The sequence below is a fragment of the Pungitius pungitius genome, chromosome 13 (genome assembly GCF_949316345.1).
Source record: "Pungitius pungitius chromosome 13, fPunPun2.1, whole genome shotgun sequence".
Taxonomy (NCBI): Eukaryota; Metazoa; Chordata; class Actinopteri; order Perciformes; family Gasterosteidae; genus Pungitius; species Pungitius pungitius.
This window is the reverse complement of record NC_084912.1, coordinates 13,841,913-13,856,736: the sequence shown is the minus strand read 5'-3', so window position 1 is coordinate 13,856,736 and position 14,824 is coordinate 13,841,913. Positions and strand designations below refer to the sequence as shown.

The 14,824-nt window shown below is 47.6% G+C and overlaps 1 protein-coding gene across 1 annotated transcript in view; it reads right to left on the bottom strand.

Moving 5' to 3' along the window:
- thada (THADA armadillo repeat containing) overlaps positions 1 to 14,824 on the bottom strand; it is a 56,632-nt gene that overhangs the window by 22,916 nt on the left and 18,892 nt on the right. The window contains exons 27-29 of the mRNA XM_037465414.2: positions 12,115 to 12,204; positions 9,332 to 9,463; positions 5,745 to 5,913 (exon numbers count right to left, since the gene is read on the bottom strand). Of these exons, the coding sequence (XP_037321311.2) occupies positions 5,745 to 5,913; positions 9,332 to 9,463; positions 12,115 to 12,204 (391 nt within the window). The remainder of the gene's footprint in view (positions 1 to 5,744; positions 5,914 to 9,331; positions 9,464 to 12,114; positions 12,205 to 14,824) is intronic.

Here is a 14,824-nt window from a genome sequence, read left to right as displayed (position 1 = left end):
AGGAGGTGTGACTATGTTTGCAGGTCTACACCATTTTACCCAAATATCTTGTGGTGCACTGTAGTATGAGGAGTTTACAAATCTGAATGGAAGTACCTATAAAGTTATACCATTGGAAGGTGGTTAAAATCATGTTGAGTCAAACACTCAGCGAGGAATGAGCATTTTAACACCTCAGTGTAGTCTCACTAATGAACATGCCGACCCTCCCCACACCCGGACAAATAATAAGCAGATACCCAACCAACAGCAGAGGGCCGATGTCCACACAGCGCCCTTTTATGACCACGATATTGTGACATTTTAACACTAACCACCTGTATAATAGACTACTATTGACCCTTTGCTTTCCTTATGTGTGTGGTGCTGGGTGGACGCATGCCCCAACAGTGCAGTGTGCAAAGGTGACAGGAAGACGTACGTGGAACTCATCTGTTGGGGTCGAGGCCCCTGTGACAGCGTGTGACGGAGCCGCTCCGCAGCAGGTGGACTGGCGGCTGGGATGCTGGCCGGCTGGCTGGCCGGCTGGCTGGCGTGTATTCTGGGCCTTGGTAAGTATACTCTTTAAGCCGGGGCCACGGCCACAGACCAGTAGGAAGCCATTAATTACGCAGCGCAGGGAAGGAAACGTGGGGGGAAAACCAGGCCGACCACGTAGCACCAAGCATGGCCACCAAGTCCTGGCCTGCCCCATCTCTCAGTCTCTCTCTCAATCTGTCACCCGCTTCATACTTGATGCACACGGTACACGACCAAGCAGGGGTACGTCACACAAGGCCTTAGAGGGTGTACTGATGGTGACTCAGCAGCCAAAAGGGCTCTCAGTGTGTTCAGTTTCATTGCATCCAGATAGGAAATCTGTTGAGTCATCCAGAAGCCCAGGGATGCACTGTTGCCAGGACTGCTTCTGGGCTCAGTGGGTCTCCATCCCTTCTCCACAGCTACACCTCATCCACCGGGTTGGGAAGTCCCTGCTCGGGATGCTCAACCGGCTCCATCCAGCCCGGCATGGAAGAAACCCAGAATATATTCATAGAAAAAAAAAGGCCGCCTCCCTGTTCCTCCTCCCGAAAGTAGAGCAGAACTACCGAAAGTAGAGCAGAACTACATCGCATCAGGGAGGAGACGCTGGGATTGGAGGGCGCTAATTTTTTTTCTCCCCTTATATTTTTTTCACTCGCTGTACGTTCCGACTTCTTCATTTGGGACGGCTACAACTGCTACACTAGGGCATGAGTCATGTGGCGATTACCCTTTCAAACCTTACACTATACGCTCCTACACACTTGGAATAAGTGGATTTCAGTGAGCTAAAAGGTGCACTGTGTGACGCACGCCCTACAGAGGCAGTCATCGGAGACTTCACAGAATACCTTTCAAATAAGTTGCTATATCTTTTAAGTTCAAAGTAAACATAAAACAATTTTTGTACTCAAAAATAGTTGAGATATTATTCTTGACAAACATTTACTAAGTTGTTATTCATTTCTTTATATGTGGATATATAATGCCCCAATAGCTTTTCCACTTCCTTCACTATAGATCGACTCCCCCCCCGAGCTTTGGGTTGCTACTTTAAGCAGCAAAAAAAGAAAAGAAAAAACTTTGGTGCAGCAGTTGTAAATATGAAAGATATCCTATTTGTACGCCTTGTTTTCTAGTGAAGCTGTTAACTGCGTGTGTGTGTTGCAAGAAGCTTTGCTTCTCTTTCGGTCCGGTAAAAATAGTGGTGGTGGATGTGAGGTCCCTTCAGACTCTGTTATCGGCCGTCCCTCCCACTGCCGCAACCACAGACTGACCACACGCTGCACGCACAACACGCACACACACACACTAAATAATTGCACGCCAGTTCATGGTCCAGTAAAATGCATGCACAAAGAAACATAAATCGGAATTCACATAAAAGCAGATGGAGGTTAAGGGAAGTGTGGACGCGCCCAATTAGGAAAAAAGAGATGCAATAAAAACGGGCTAAAAATAACAGGAAATAAACGCACTCTTACTCAATATAGCCGTATCATTGCGCAAACAAAGCTTACACATGCAGCCGGGACATCTAGTCACACAAACACACACACACACACACACACACACGTGTGTCATTTGGTGGCTTGTGTGTGTGTGTGTATGTAACACAGGAACTGTGCTACTACGTATTTTTCCGAATAGCCCCGAGGGAGCAGTTTGTCATTTCCATTATGTATTTGTGTGCTGGCAGCGTGAGCGGTGTACATTGCGTGACTGTTTGTGCGCAGGGCGACATTCTGCTCGGCCGTTGCTCCGAGTGTCTCCTAAAGCGGTGAAATGAGAACCACGTCAAGCACAGCGCCAGAAGCCACAAGGGACTTTTCTTTCTGTTCCTCCAAACAGCTTTCACTTGTTATTCTTACACTCAATAAGGAAAAAATGAATGTGTGAGTTAGTGGAAAAATAAAGATCCCTAAAAGTTAAGATTATTATAGACAATTATTGAATCATTTCTGTTAGAGGAATTGAATGTATTGTACTTAAATAAATAAATGTATCTTTTACATTGTTCATTCTGTACACATAGCATTTATTGTAGTCTGTCCATCCCGGGAGAGGCATCCCTCCTCTAACGTTCTCCCTGAGGTTTCTTCCCTTTTTTCCCCATGGAAGGGTTTTCATTTTTTGGAGAGTTTTTCCTGTGCCGATGTGAGGGGGCCCTCTGAGGCAAATCTGTAATTTGCGATTTTGGGACTCTACAAAATAAAATGAATTGCATTGAATGTTGAATCTGCATTTGGATGCAGCAAGCGCTCTGGTTCGTCTCTGCACAGCACGTAGTATAGATCAATCACTTCTGAGTGGGGGACCTCAGAATACATCTCACAAGTGTTTGTGGGTCATTCGTAAAAAGTGGGCTCCGTGCTAGTTGTGGTTGCTGATCCGACTGTTAACAATGAGTGTCCCCCGGAAGACGGTATGAATAAGTTGCGAGTAACCGCTACTTTTTCACCAGGAAGTATGGATGGACTTTCCTTTCTGCCTGGACCGAGTCTTTATTGACTGGGCCAATGAGGTAAAGTAGGAGGGTTGGGCGGTGAGTGTGACAGACTCATGAACCATAGCTTCATAGACCGGTACACCCTTCAAGCTGGCTAGCATGACATAGATTAAAATAGAAATACAAGCGACATCATCTTGCAGCCATTAGAGGTTCAAAACTTTACCATAGCTTCACACCATAGTCAGTAAAAACCTCAAAGTGGAGCGGGTAGTCATGAGAGACCAACTGGTTTGTGGGATTTCAGAAGCCATAATAGCTTTTGTGGCCGCTAAGGCATCAGCTAATGGAGATCCAGTAAATAAACAAACAAAACATTTTGTTTTTTGCCGCCAGAAAACAGAAGTGACCATATTTGGTCCACAAATGAGCAATGCAGAGACACAGCGTGCACGGCTCTGGTAGCCACTTGTCAATCACAAGGTAGCCCCGCCCCAAGGGTATACCATGCTAGGTTGTCCATCTTAAAATGGCACCATAGGAGAAAAGGCCCGTCTTCTCATGGACTTCTATAGTCAGTCGGCTCATGTTGGAACCGGATGTAGCCGCCTGCTTTGAACGCATAAACAGGCTGAATGGATGGCTCTATCCGATTTAAATTGCTCAGCTCAACTCTCCATGCAACTTAAACCCCTGCCACACGGAGGAAGCTCAACATTAGGAAGAACGGAGCGGAGCTGGAAGGAAACATCCCCTTGTGTGGTTATCCTCTGCACCGTGTGTGTGTGTGTGTGTGTGTGTGAGAAAGTCAGCAGGGTGGTACAGCGAGCCCCGGGAGCTGTGACGGTTCCCAGCTCACCAACAGTTGTTTTTTGACTATAACAGAGGAAGTCATTTCTCCCTCCAGCAAAAACATCTGCTACCTGTTAGACACACACACACACACACACACACGATGAAGCACATTAACATACATTAGGAATCTCCCAAGGCCTAATTCAATGTCCTCACAATCTCAGTATAAACAAAGGCGCGCGCACACACACACACAAACGCACACACACACACACACACACTTTCCTTATCTGGGTCCATTCATTATTTTGGAGTCTAAACATTTTTCGCTTCCACGTGAGAGCACAGTATGTTGCGGACACACTATCTGTGTCAGTGTTTGTGTGATGCTTCCCCTCCGCACGTCCACCCGAGGCCACTATCTCTGCTTTACTATGTTTAGACCACTTCACCTGAGTTTTTCCAACAGCCCCCCCACCTTACCCACACACCTGCTATCTATAGCCCAGCTACGGATGGCCACTGCAGGACACACACACACACACACAATTTGGAAGGCTTGCCAAACACCTGGAGACGTGTCAGCATTTTTTGAGGTCCCTCGGCATTTCATTTGTTTCGATGCCTTTAGAGATTTTTAAGCCTTTACGTGGCGGTTGTTAACAAGTGGCTAAATGAGACAAGGAAGGGTCGAGCCTAGTCCGCCTTTGCAAGCTCATATTGATATTCGCCCTCATGCGGCCGCGTGGTAGATTATTTTCTGCTATAATCCAAACTATAATGCGAAAATCCCATTGTAGTTTTTGTTGTGGGAATCAGTGCGATGCCAACTTCCTGGGTTGGCCGACAAAAATAGGTCACGGGTCGGAGACCCAGCATGATCTCACCCTCACGGACAGGGAGACGGGCTGAGCGGATGGAAAAACAGGAGAGAGAGAGAGAGGAAGCGGAGGAACGCCGAGTCGGAGATGGACGGAGATGGGAGCTGAGGAGACCGATTGGGAGACATCTGGAAAAGCTCTGCACGTGTCAGCCATGACAGCTGGGGCGGACTCGGAGTCCACTCTCCTCCTGAAAATCTCCTCCTCGGCCTTCAAGAGGCCCACCTCCCCAACTAGAACCCCCTCGCCTCCATCCCACAGCGGCCCTCCGCCCGCGCTCCAGACCCCTCTCCCACCGCCAGCAACGGCTCTTGGCGCGCTGCATCCCAGCTGCCCCCCATCATCACTGCGAGGCTCAAGGGGCTGGGGAAACTCCCCCTCCCCGTCTCCTCGGCGTGTGTTGATATTACCGGTAGACTGTTTGGTTGTGTTTGTCAGAGTGTGATGACAGAACTAAACGCTGGTATTTACCCTGCGATAACTGCCTTGTCTGGACAGGCTCTGTGAGGAAACTGTGTGTGCGTGTGTGTGTGTGTGTGCGTGCGTATGTGTGCGTGTGTGCGCGTGTGCGGAGCCTTTGGATCTATAATCTCTGTGTGGGTGTGTGCATACGCATGTTATGATAAGCGCTGTGGTGATTGCGTTCTGATAATTTGCCCTTGTTGAACTGAAAAAACCTCAAGTCCAATTTTGAGAGATGTTCATGTTAGAACTTGAAGTGAAGGATTATTAAAGTAATTTATGACGACATCCTCCAGCTCTGCAATAAATTCTACCGCGCTCGTTGAGCCAGAGAGGAGGGGCCTATTTTCAGTCTCATTGTCTCAGAAGATCAAACTTTACATCAAAGCTTTAATCAGTCATTTGTTTTTGCAACTAATGAATTAACGTCAGAAAATTGTGCCAAAAAACGAATGCCTATGAAGATTTCCAAGTCGAAGGCAACGTCACATTCAATTAGCAGCGAATCCTCACATTTGACACGCTCTGTGTGTGTGTGTGTGCGCGCCATAAACTGTGGTCGTTCTAGAGTTACAGCATGTCATGGGACATGCGAGCACATCAGTGTACGTTGACGTTTTAACGTGCATGCAGACCTGCAGCAGAGTCCCGTGGACGTGGTTGTGCTGGATTCCGGGTGCGGGCTGCTGAGGGAGCTCCTGCAGCAACTTGTGGACGGTGGATGGGACCTGAGTGACCAGCACGAAGGGGACGAGGGCCCGGGCCGCCATCTCTCTGGTCCGGTACACCGCTGAGCGCCCGCATCTGCGCAACACACACAGACACACACACACGTCACGGAAATGTATTAACATCCCGGAATGAGGATCTGCTGCTTTGTGGTCATAATGTTCTAGTTTGTAGCACGTAGGCCGGTTGTGTTAATGGCGCCGAGATGAAAGGTTTTTGTAAAGAAAGGTAACTGAATTAATACTACAGCCACAGGGACAAGCGAGACAACGTGGACTTTGGACAGTCGGTGGCTATTTTGTCTGTATTACAAAGCTCCAAGACCTGAAGCCGAGCCCACTCCAGCAGAGCCAATCACAGCTTTGAAGAAATGAATCAATTCCTGTTGTTTCTTTGCCCCAGACGTATTCTTTCTCCCTCGCTCTGCTTTTTTCACACGCACGCTGTCATTTACAGTATCTGCTGCTGAAGGCCAGCTACCCACGAGTGCGGGCTAAAATTAAACCTGTTTACAGGCCGATAGTCTTTCCTTATCCAATGTCATAACACCGCCATAGCTGACACCAGAGGAAGGACACGACCAAGACCTGAATGAGGTGAAGACACAGAGGAGGAGGAGGAGAGCGGGGGGGGGGGGGGGGGGTGGGGGGTCAACGTGGACCATGTTTGTGTTGGCAGACAAGAGGCTTGAAATCAATATGGACTTCAACAAAGAAAGTACTGTTTGGAGCAACAAGTCAACTGTCAACATATGTTTTTCCACCTGCTGTGAGCAAGTCTCGTCTCCCCAACAGACACACTGACACACACAGGCAACCCTGCACCAAGCACAGACAACAGTTTGCATTCCTGAGCTCTGCGCGCCTGTACAAGTGAATTTATGTGCACCAGCATTCTCTTGCACACACACACACACACACACACACACACACACCTAATAACCCAAATCTACATCCATTCCCCGACCTCCACCCCCGCCGGCCAATTTGGGGCCCATATGTTAACCATCCGCGCTAATTTGTCCCCATTGAAACACTTTTGCGAAAGGAAAAGACAGTTTAGAAGGGTGTAATTTTAGAAGCAGGGCCGTCCCCTGGGGGGGGTCAGAGGCAGACCGACCTGACTGGCATGGAGCAGGCTCATCTGCGCCTCATTTAGGAGCGCTGGGAGAGTTGTTTCCACTGCAGGGGCCAGCGCTGCAGCACGCCGGGTAAACAAGCCCCAGCAAACAAGAGTCTGTCACCGAGGAGCGTTGGGAGAGGAAGTGGTGACGTAGTCATTTCTCCTCGTTCGGTCGTACCGACAGGATGTAGCAGAGTACGATCCGTCTCGGACTTTTACCGGGTTTTGCTTAATGTCAAACACCTATGTGCAGAAGTTGAAGAGATTGACGCCCCCAGAGGTGGAATAAAACATTCGCAACTTTTCATTTCACATGCGGAAAAAAAATGTTTAAAAAAAACTTTGAGGAGTAAACCTGTAGGAAGGAAATATAAATACAACCTTAAGATTGCAATAAATCAGACTGGATGAAATTCTTTGTTTACAATAACAAGCCGAAGATGAACACAGTTGGTGGGCCAACTTGGACAGTTTATATTTAACAATTTTTCCCTGTCCTCCATCTATCCGCGTCTTTGCGGAGTCCACAGAATAATAATACGGGGAAAGAAATGTCAGTAGTCCTTATTGCAGTCTCACTATGTTTTATGTGCACCACCGTGCCCTTTCTCAAGAAACGAGATCCGAGTCAGTGAGGACGCGACGAGGGAGGGCGAGGAGAGATGCCTGCACACAGGCCTGATCCCACAGGAAGTAAATCTCATCAAACTATCTCTACACTGTGCGGCGTCAGCGTCATGGCAGAGAGAGGCGAAGGGGAAGGAAAGAGGCCGTATTACAGAAACCAGAGGGGGACGAGCCCAACAGTTATACCATGCCGACGGCTGGAATCTAACGGCAAGAAATCATTGGAACAAATCCGTGTGCTCCCCTCGTCATCAGCAGGTGAGACGCATGTGAGCTGCGTGGTGTGAATTACGGGGGAAACGCGCTCTACATCTGATCCTTGTATGCGACGGGTCAGATCACATGAGGAGGGGGAGGAAGGGCCGGCACTCCCCATCAGACACGTCCGCACACGCACTGGGGAAGATGAGCTGGGGAGGGGGAGCAGGGGTGTGTGTGTGTGGGGGGGGGGGGGGGGGGGGCCCGGGTCTATATTTAACATTCCCAACATGTGTGCTTCATTGGGGTGAACGTGTGTGCTGCATACCTTCTCTGACAGCTAAAGTCAGCCAGCAAGTCGGAGCTCAAGCTGCCCACCGCTTTGCTGCACGCACAAGAGACCCCGAGGGGGGGCCACTTCAAGATTTCACCACATGACTGATTAGTTCAAGGAAAAGAGCTGGTCAGTCAGTTCGTCCTTGACTCGGAGCAAGTTGGCACACCAATCATCTATTACCGGTTAGAAAAAACGATGGTCTTGCCGCGTGTAAGCGAGTCTGCACACACGGTGCGATGCAGTACGCCCGGGCCATCACGCGTTTTAGGAACTTGCCCGGCGGCGTTTGCTGGCGTGCAAGGTGACGCTAGAAGCGACATCTCCCAACCTGACCTTGAATCGGCATGTCTCTTTCCCACCGCACCACCGAAATTCCAATAGCCAAAAACACGACAAATTATGACAACAAATATTTCATCCTACAGCTACGATTTTACTCCTTTAGACCTCAAGCGCATCAACATCAAAAGTAAACGGTTTAAGTCATGTGGTTGTGATGCTACAGGTTTGTTGAACCCTAACGCGAGCGCTATGAGCTCCAGTTCTATTTGCAGGTGCAGTAGACAAACATGTACCAATAATATTTGTAGACTCCTCCATTTCCGGAATGTGGAAAATGCGACGTGGGACTTTAGCTTCCCACTCGCCTGGAAGCTTTACTCCCCGGCCAACAGCGGCTGCAGGAAAAACAAGCCGCGTTCTAATCAACCACTGGGACACGGGACGGGTCGGCCACAACACGGCAACCCGCCGGAGACACCGAGACTAGACTCGAGACGAGGAGAGCCGTTTTAAACAGAGCGATTCTAACTTTTTGTGTATTTTCCTCTTTGGTGGCACATGAACTGCATGTTGTGGGGAGCATTTGGAAAAACGGCACAGACAAGAGAAAGATGCGGATGCACCTGTGCAAACAAACCCCCCCCCCCCACACACACACAAAAAAAACACAAATGTTTTGACTGCAGGTGTTTTGTCTTGGTGATTGCTCTATTCTTAGAAGTTCTGTCTCAGAGAAACGCTGTTTTGAGAAGTTTATTGTTGCCTGGGACAGCAGGTGTGTGACCCATTCGGGTTCCATCCAACTTTCTCCAGACACGACGGTGGAGGCTGCTGATGAGGAGCAGCTACAAGTCTTCCATTCGGCGCTTTAACGATGAAGGCTGTGACTATGACGCTCGCTATTCTACGTGCAGGAGTGACACCCACCTGATGATGAAGGGCATGAAAGGAGCGAGTCCCAGAGGCGAGGAGGATCCGTCCATGGGGGAGGGGTAGAGTCGACTGAGCACCAGCAGCAGCAGGAACAGACTGGGGTGCAGCTTCACCTGACCGCTGTCACTAAGCACACAGACAGACAGATGTCAACATGCTACATCGATGATGCAGACCGGCAGAACACCATAAAACAACCTCCAGTTCGACTCAAATCTCATTCTCATAGACTACTTTATTCGCTTTATTGAAGCCCTGTAAAGAAGGAAGTCGCGCAAGTCCGACATTCAGAAGAATACTTAGTGAAGGCATGAAAAGATTATCATCAAAATGTACTAAAAGTGTGAAAAAGTCAAAGTTGTCCTTTTGCAGAAAGTGTCATTTTGTAAGTGATGCTCTCATACATTGTTAGTTTATTTTAAAGAGCAAAACAAAAACTAAAAAAGTCAACTTTTCATCTCTTCAGCTCTGTGACAATGCATTCTCCAGCTGACAGTGTGCATAGTTTTTCTAAGAAGATAAAAAGGAACACTTAATCCCTTCGGTATTTGCCACAAACTTTCAAATTAATCACCAACACATCTGGAGATACGTGGTTTTCACTGGGCAGGAAGTGGATGGAAACTAGTTATTTGAAAAGTAACCAACCCTGAATGACAAATGTTTGCGTCGGAGATGTTGCAGAGGAGCAGTAAACATGCATACAAAGGTTTTTATTTGAAGTCATGTGACAGGTCCGGTCACACAAGGATGAGCTGAGCTAAGCGCCTGCTAGCTCTTCCTCCACCTCCCGTCTTTAGAGCACAGAAAGGGTGCATTTCCCGTAACTATCACGCATAAATCAAAAGGGCTAAATCCCGGCACATCTACAGTCTCCCACGCTCCGGTACAGTCGTCTCCTCTTCCTCACTTGAGCTCCCTCTTCTCCTCCATCCAAAACCTCAGAGCTGAGTCACGATGGAAACCGTCCGTCTCTGCCAGCGGTTTCACAGTTTCACTTTGAGTCAGGGAAGTGGGCAAAAGGAAAGAAAACCCCTGACTACAGAATAAAGAAAGTAAAATGACTGTTTGAATATCTGATATCTAATGGGGATTAGTGCCTTCAGATCGGTTTTACTCCTTCTTGTCCAGCTGCAGAGAGTCCAGCTCTTTCACAATGATGAATAAAGCAGAGATCAACTCCCCCAAAAGGTTCATGGAGTTGTACGTCTGCTTGAGTACTCCATCTTGGTGTTAATAAAACCACACAAACTCTAGCGGCGGTAATTTAGCGCCGTGCGCTGTGAATATAACATTTTATAACAAGGGAAAACCTCTCGGGGCTTCTAATTACTCCGTTCAACAATAACATACAGAGCACCATCCGCTGGGGCTGCCATACATCTGCAGTTTTGGGAAATGTAATCACAGCTCAATTAGAAACAGGTCTGATGTGTTTAGCGTCACGAGTTTAGTCGAGCACAACGGGCAAGGACGTGATGTCAGAGGGGGGGGGAGCGGGGAGGGGGAGGAGTAGGCCTTGTTGGGATTAAGCCGGAGGCAGAAACACTTGGTGAAAGAGAGCGTCCGCGTCATTTAATGACTGAAATCCCATAACGGCCTCTTCCGCGAATGTCCGCCCCCTCTTTTTCGTTTAGAAAAGCCGCAAAAGGGAAGAAGTCCTAAAGTAAACCGAGGCTTAAGTTTGCCATTTAGACGGAAAAAGAAATCAGCAGATTTGTTTAGGGAGTTACAGAAGGGCACTTTAAGTGTGGGCACTGACCTGAAGTACTTTCACAGATAAACTTGTTTACGATTGCTACACCCCGAGATGATAGCAGCAGGAATCTGAAATGTGGGAACAACAAGAAGGCTCCTCGGCTTCACGCTGCGAGGCCTCAGGAACGAGTTTGTGAGTCGAAGCAAAGGGAGTGAAACCAAAAACAATGAGCTCTGCTGGTTTCCAAAGTCACAGCTGATTCAATAGGCTAAAAACAGTGATATTTCATTAAAGGACTATTCCACAGGTTTCATGTAACACTGTCAGAATGAAGCCGTTTGGACCAATCGATCCTGTGAAAAGCAATTAAATAATAGTCTGTCTTTCAGGCGCAACGGGAAATGCATGAATGAACCGCCTGTCACCTGATAAAAGTCAAGTGAAACTTGCAACCAAAGGAGCAGAGAGTGGATTGTGTATTCTGACTACCTAACCGTGGTTGCAGTGTGAGCATTTCACTCTGTTTGGGTGGCGCAATGCGCCGGGATAACGTGGGAGGTCGGACGGCCGAGATCTGGTTCCGTGGGAAAAATCTGAACATGTTTTTAACAAGGGGTCGAAGGGAGTGAGGGGGATTGCGAAAGAGCCGGTTTCAGAGAACGTTCAATTAATTGGATCCATATTAAGATAAGGCCGCCCGGGGAGCGGCTGGACGCGTTGCGGAGGAGTTCAGGACCAGCCGATAGAGATGAAGCCAAGAGAGGGGGGTGAAGTCAACTAAATCTCCACGAGACATCTACTTTGTCTGGTCGTAAAGTCTTATTCTTTGAGCAAACAGTTGAGAAAGTGATACCTTGGGGAGAGAGCAGCTCACACAACGCTACTCAATTAGAGAAAGCCGGTCATAGTTCATGTTCCCACAATCTGAAGACAAGTTGCACAAACTTTCCCTCTTCCCCTCCTGCTGCTTCATCAGCTCAAGAAAACAAACAGAGCCGTATCGTATAAGTAACAAACCTATAACGGGATATGAAAAGCGCTGTGTGTGTGTGTGTGTATTAGAGGAGGACCACCTCACCTTTCCACCGTGGCTGCAGCCTCCTCCAGCTGGTTCAGGAGGAACGGATAGAGAGCTGGAAAACGGGTGAAGAACTCTCGGCCGGTCATCCTGAGCGGCAGAGACAACAGAGAGAAGAATTCATGAATTCATCAGAGACCAGTAAGAAGGCCACTCGGCCTCCACGCTCTGGGGCAAGGACTCTCCAAAAGGCCCTTCTTTAGTGTACAAAACTACTTTACTTTTTCAGTCTTACTTTGGGGGCTCATGGCAGAGGTTGTGTACATTCTAAAATAGTGAAATATAATTCATTTTGCAACCATGTTTACGGTTTTGTGAGGTGCTACTAAAGCTAACATAATAAAATAACCAAAGTTCTGACAGGAGAAGCCCAAATGTCAACCTTATGGAGGACGTTAAGCTACAGAAAAAAATATAGAAAAACGCAGACATATGCGTTATGTAATATACATAATATATATGTGGCGGAGAGGGAAGTCAATAAAATGACAACCTATATATTTTAACGATGGCGGTCTGCAGCGACCACCATCCAGCCCCGATGTAGTTTATTTAACTCTGCTCAGTCAGATCAAGTTGCTCCTGAAGGGAAGAGGTCTGGTGCGAAGCACACGATCACATGGGGAGATACTAACCCGAACCCACAGACACACACTGGAGAGCCATGTGTGTATGTTTTAAAACTTCCCTTTCTCCAGCTGGATGTGACCCACTTCGCTCTGGTGACACGCAGGCAAAGTGTGCCACGAGCTACACCCCCATCCAATCAAAACGTCAACTACGACACGACAGAACTAGTCGTGTTTGTGGGCTCGCAGCTGATGTGTGTGTGTGTGTGTGTGTGTGTCAGGGCTGCATTACTTTTGATTATGTCTTGCACAAGGTCATCTCACTGAATATATACACAAAAATATAAGATACAACATAGCTGGGGAAAGTAGGTATGTGCATTAAGTACGTGTACCTAGTTTGTTTCTTAGTACCAAAACATATTTGGCTTTCTTTGCAGTTACTAAGTTTTGAGCTAATCAGGGTAATTACTCAAGATAGACGTGGTCATTTTCTCATTGACTTCTATACAATCGTAATTATCTTTGCGATCGGAGATTTCGCCCCTGCTGGTCAGAAGAGAGAAGGCAAGTTTTAAGAAATTCAAATCAGCTTCCCCCTCCGGAACTGACGGTTTCCGCAGAGCGTGATGTGTACTTTATTGTGCTTCTAAAAGCATAGACAAGAGCCTCTTAACATGAAATAAATGAAAAAACATCTTGAATCTTCAAGACAATGCAACTTTTTGATCATTAATCCCGACATACAAACCCGTGCCCCGGGTATTCAAAAATAAACCCACACACGAGGAGGAGGGGATGGGGGGGTAACCGACAGCTTTACAAAAGGGAGAGACGGCAGACTCAAAACACAAGTGAAAACAGACCAGATAAACAGGAGCAGCCTTGGCTTGGTTACGAGTATTCAGGGGCTTTCAGAGCAGCAGCCAATGGAAATAGAGTAAAGGGAACCAGACGGCGTTTCATGGAACGAGGCCCAAACCCGGTGGAACTTTACGCTGCGAGTTAACAAGGCCTCCATAAAGCTGCAGAACGTGCACATTATTGTTCCGGTTTGTTTTGAGATGCCTCGAATTCTCCATGGATCTCCCCTATCGGTGCTAACGTAGCATTCTCTCTTTCTAACAGAACAGCGCGTGCTGCTGCAGTGAAAAACCCACAGCATGTTTGTGCTCTGCGTTTTATTCCAAAAACCAAAAAGAAAGGTCAGAACCCAGCGCTGTGAAGACACTGTTCTTGTGGAGAGATAATTCGATAAATGTTTGTTGATTCGTCCTTTCTCAGGATTTCATTGCATGCAGAAGAAACACTGGAACCCAGGTCAGCCATCATTATTATTACCGGGCTCTCGGGACACTTGACGGGTTGTTTGACACGGCGTTGGGAGAATGTCACAATTTAGAAATGTCAGAAACCTCAACAACAACCCGTGACTTTTTAGACAATCCTTGACAGCAGTCAGTCCAATAAAGAACCTTCCAGCTAGAACAGAGACAGCTTGAAACCAAGGAAGCCCTCAGCGGTTTGACTGAGTGCGAGTACGTCCTTATCCACCCAAACCTACAAACCAAACGATAATCAACCCGATCGTCATGACGATTGGTGGAATGATCATCATTACGACCTGAAGTGTTAACGTACACCCTTCCTGTTTGAATGCTGTCAAACCAACATTCACCAGTGTTTCCCCATAGGTTTACAACTTCAGGAGGGGAGGGGGGGTGTGATGTGTTAGTCGGGTTCAACACATCACAACCTGTTCTGTAGGACTGGCAGGGCTTGGTTTCCTCCCACAGCTACCTATCAGACAGAACATTCCTAAAAGCCAAAAGAAAACCCCACAATAATGTCATTCTCTATGTATAGTATCTTAATTATTGTCACCGATACCGAGCAAAGGAGAGTTGTAAACACAACCATGTAGAGACGTTATAATGATAGGCGAAACGCTGTTCACATTGTGCGACAAATAACCGTGTAGGATCCTAAGGATTGGACGGTGGTTGGACGGTTGTCCAACAGGACAGTTGGACAACCGTCCAACCACAGGATGGATGTTTACACTGAGCGTGGAGAAGATTCTATTGGATTTTGCCATGTGAAAGTGCCATTTTTCTTCTCCTTCCTGCTGGAACAGCAGC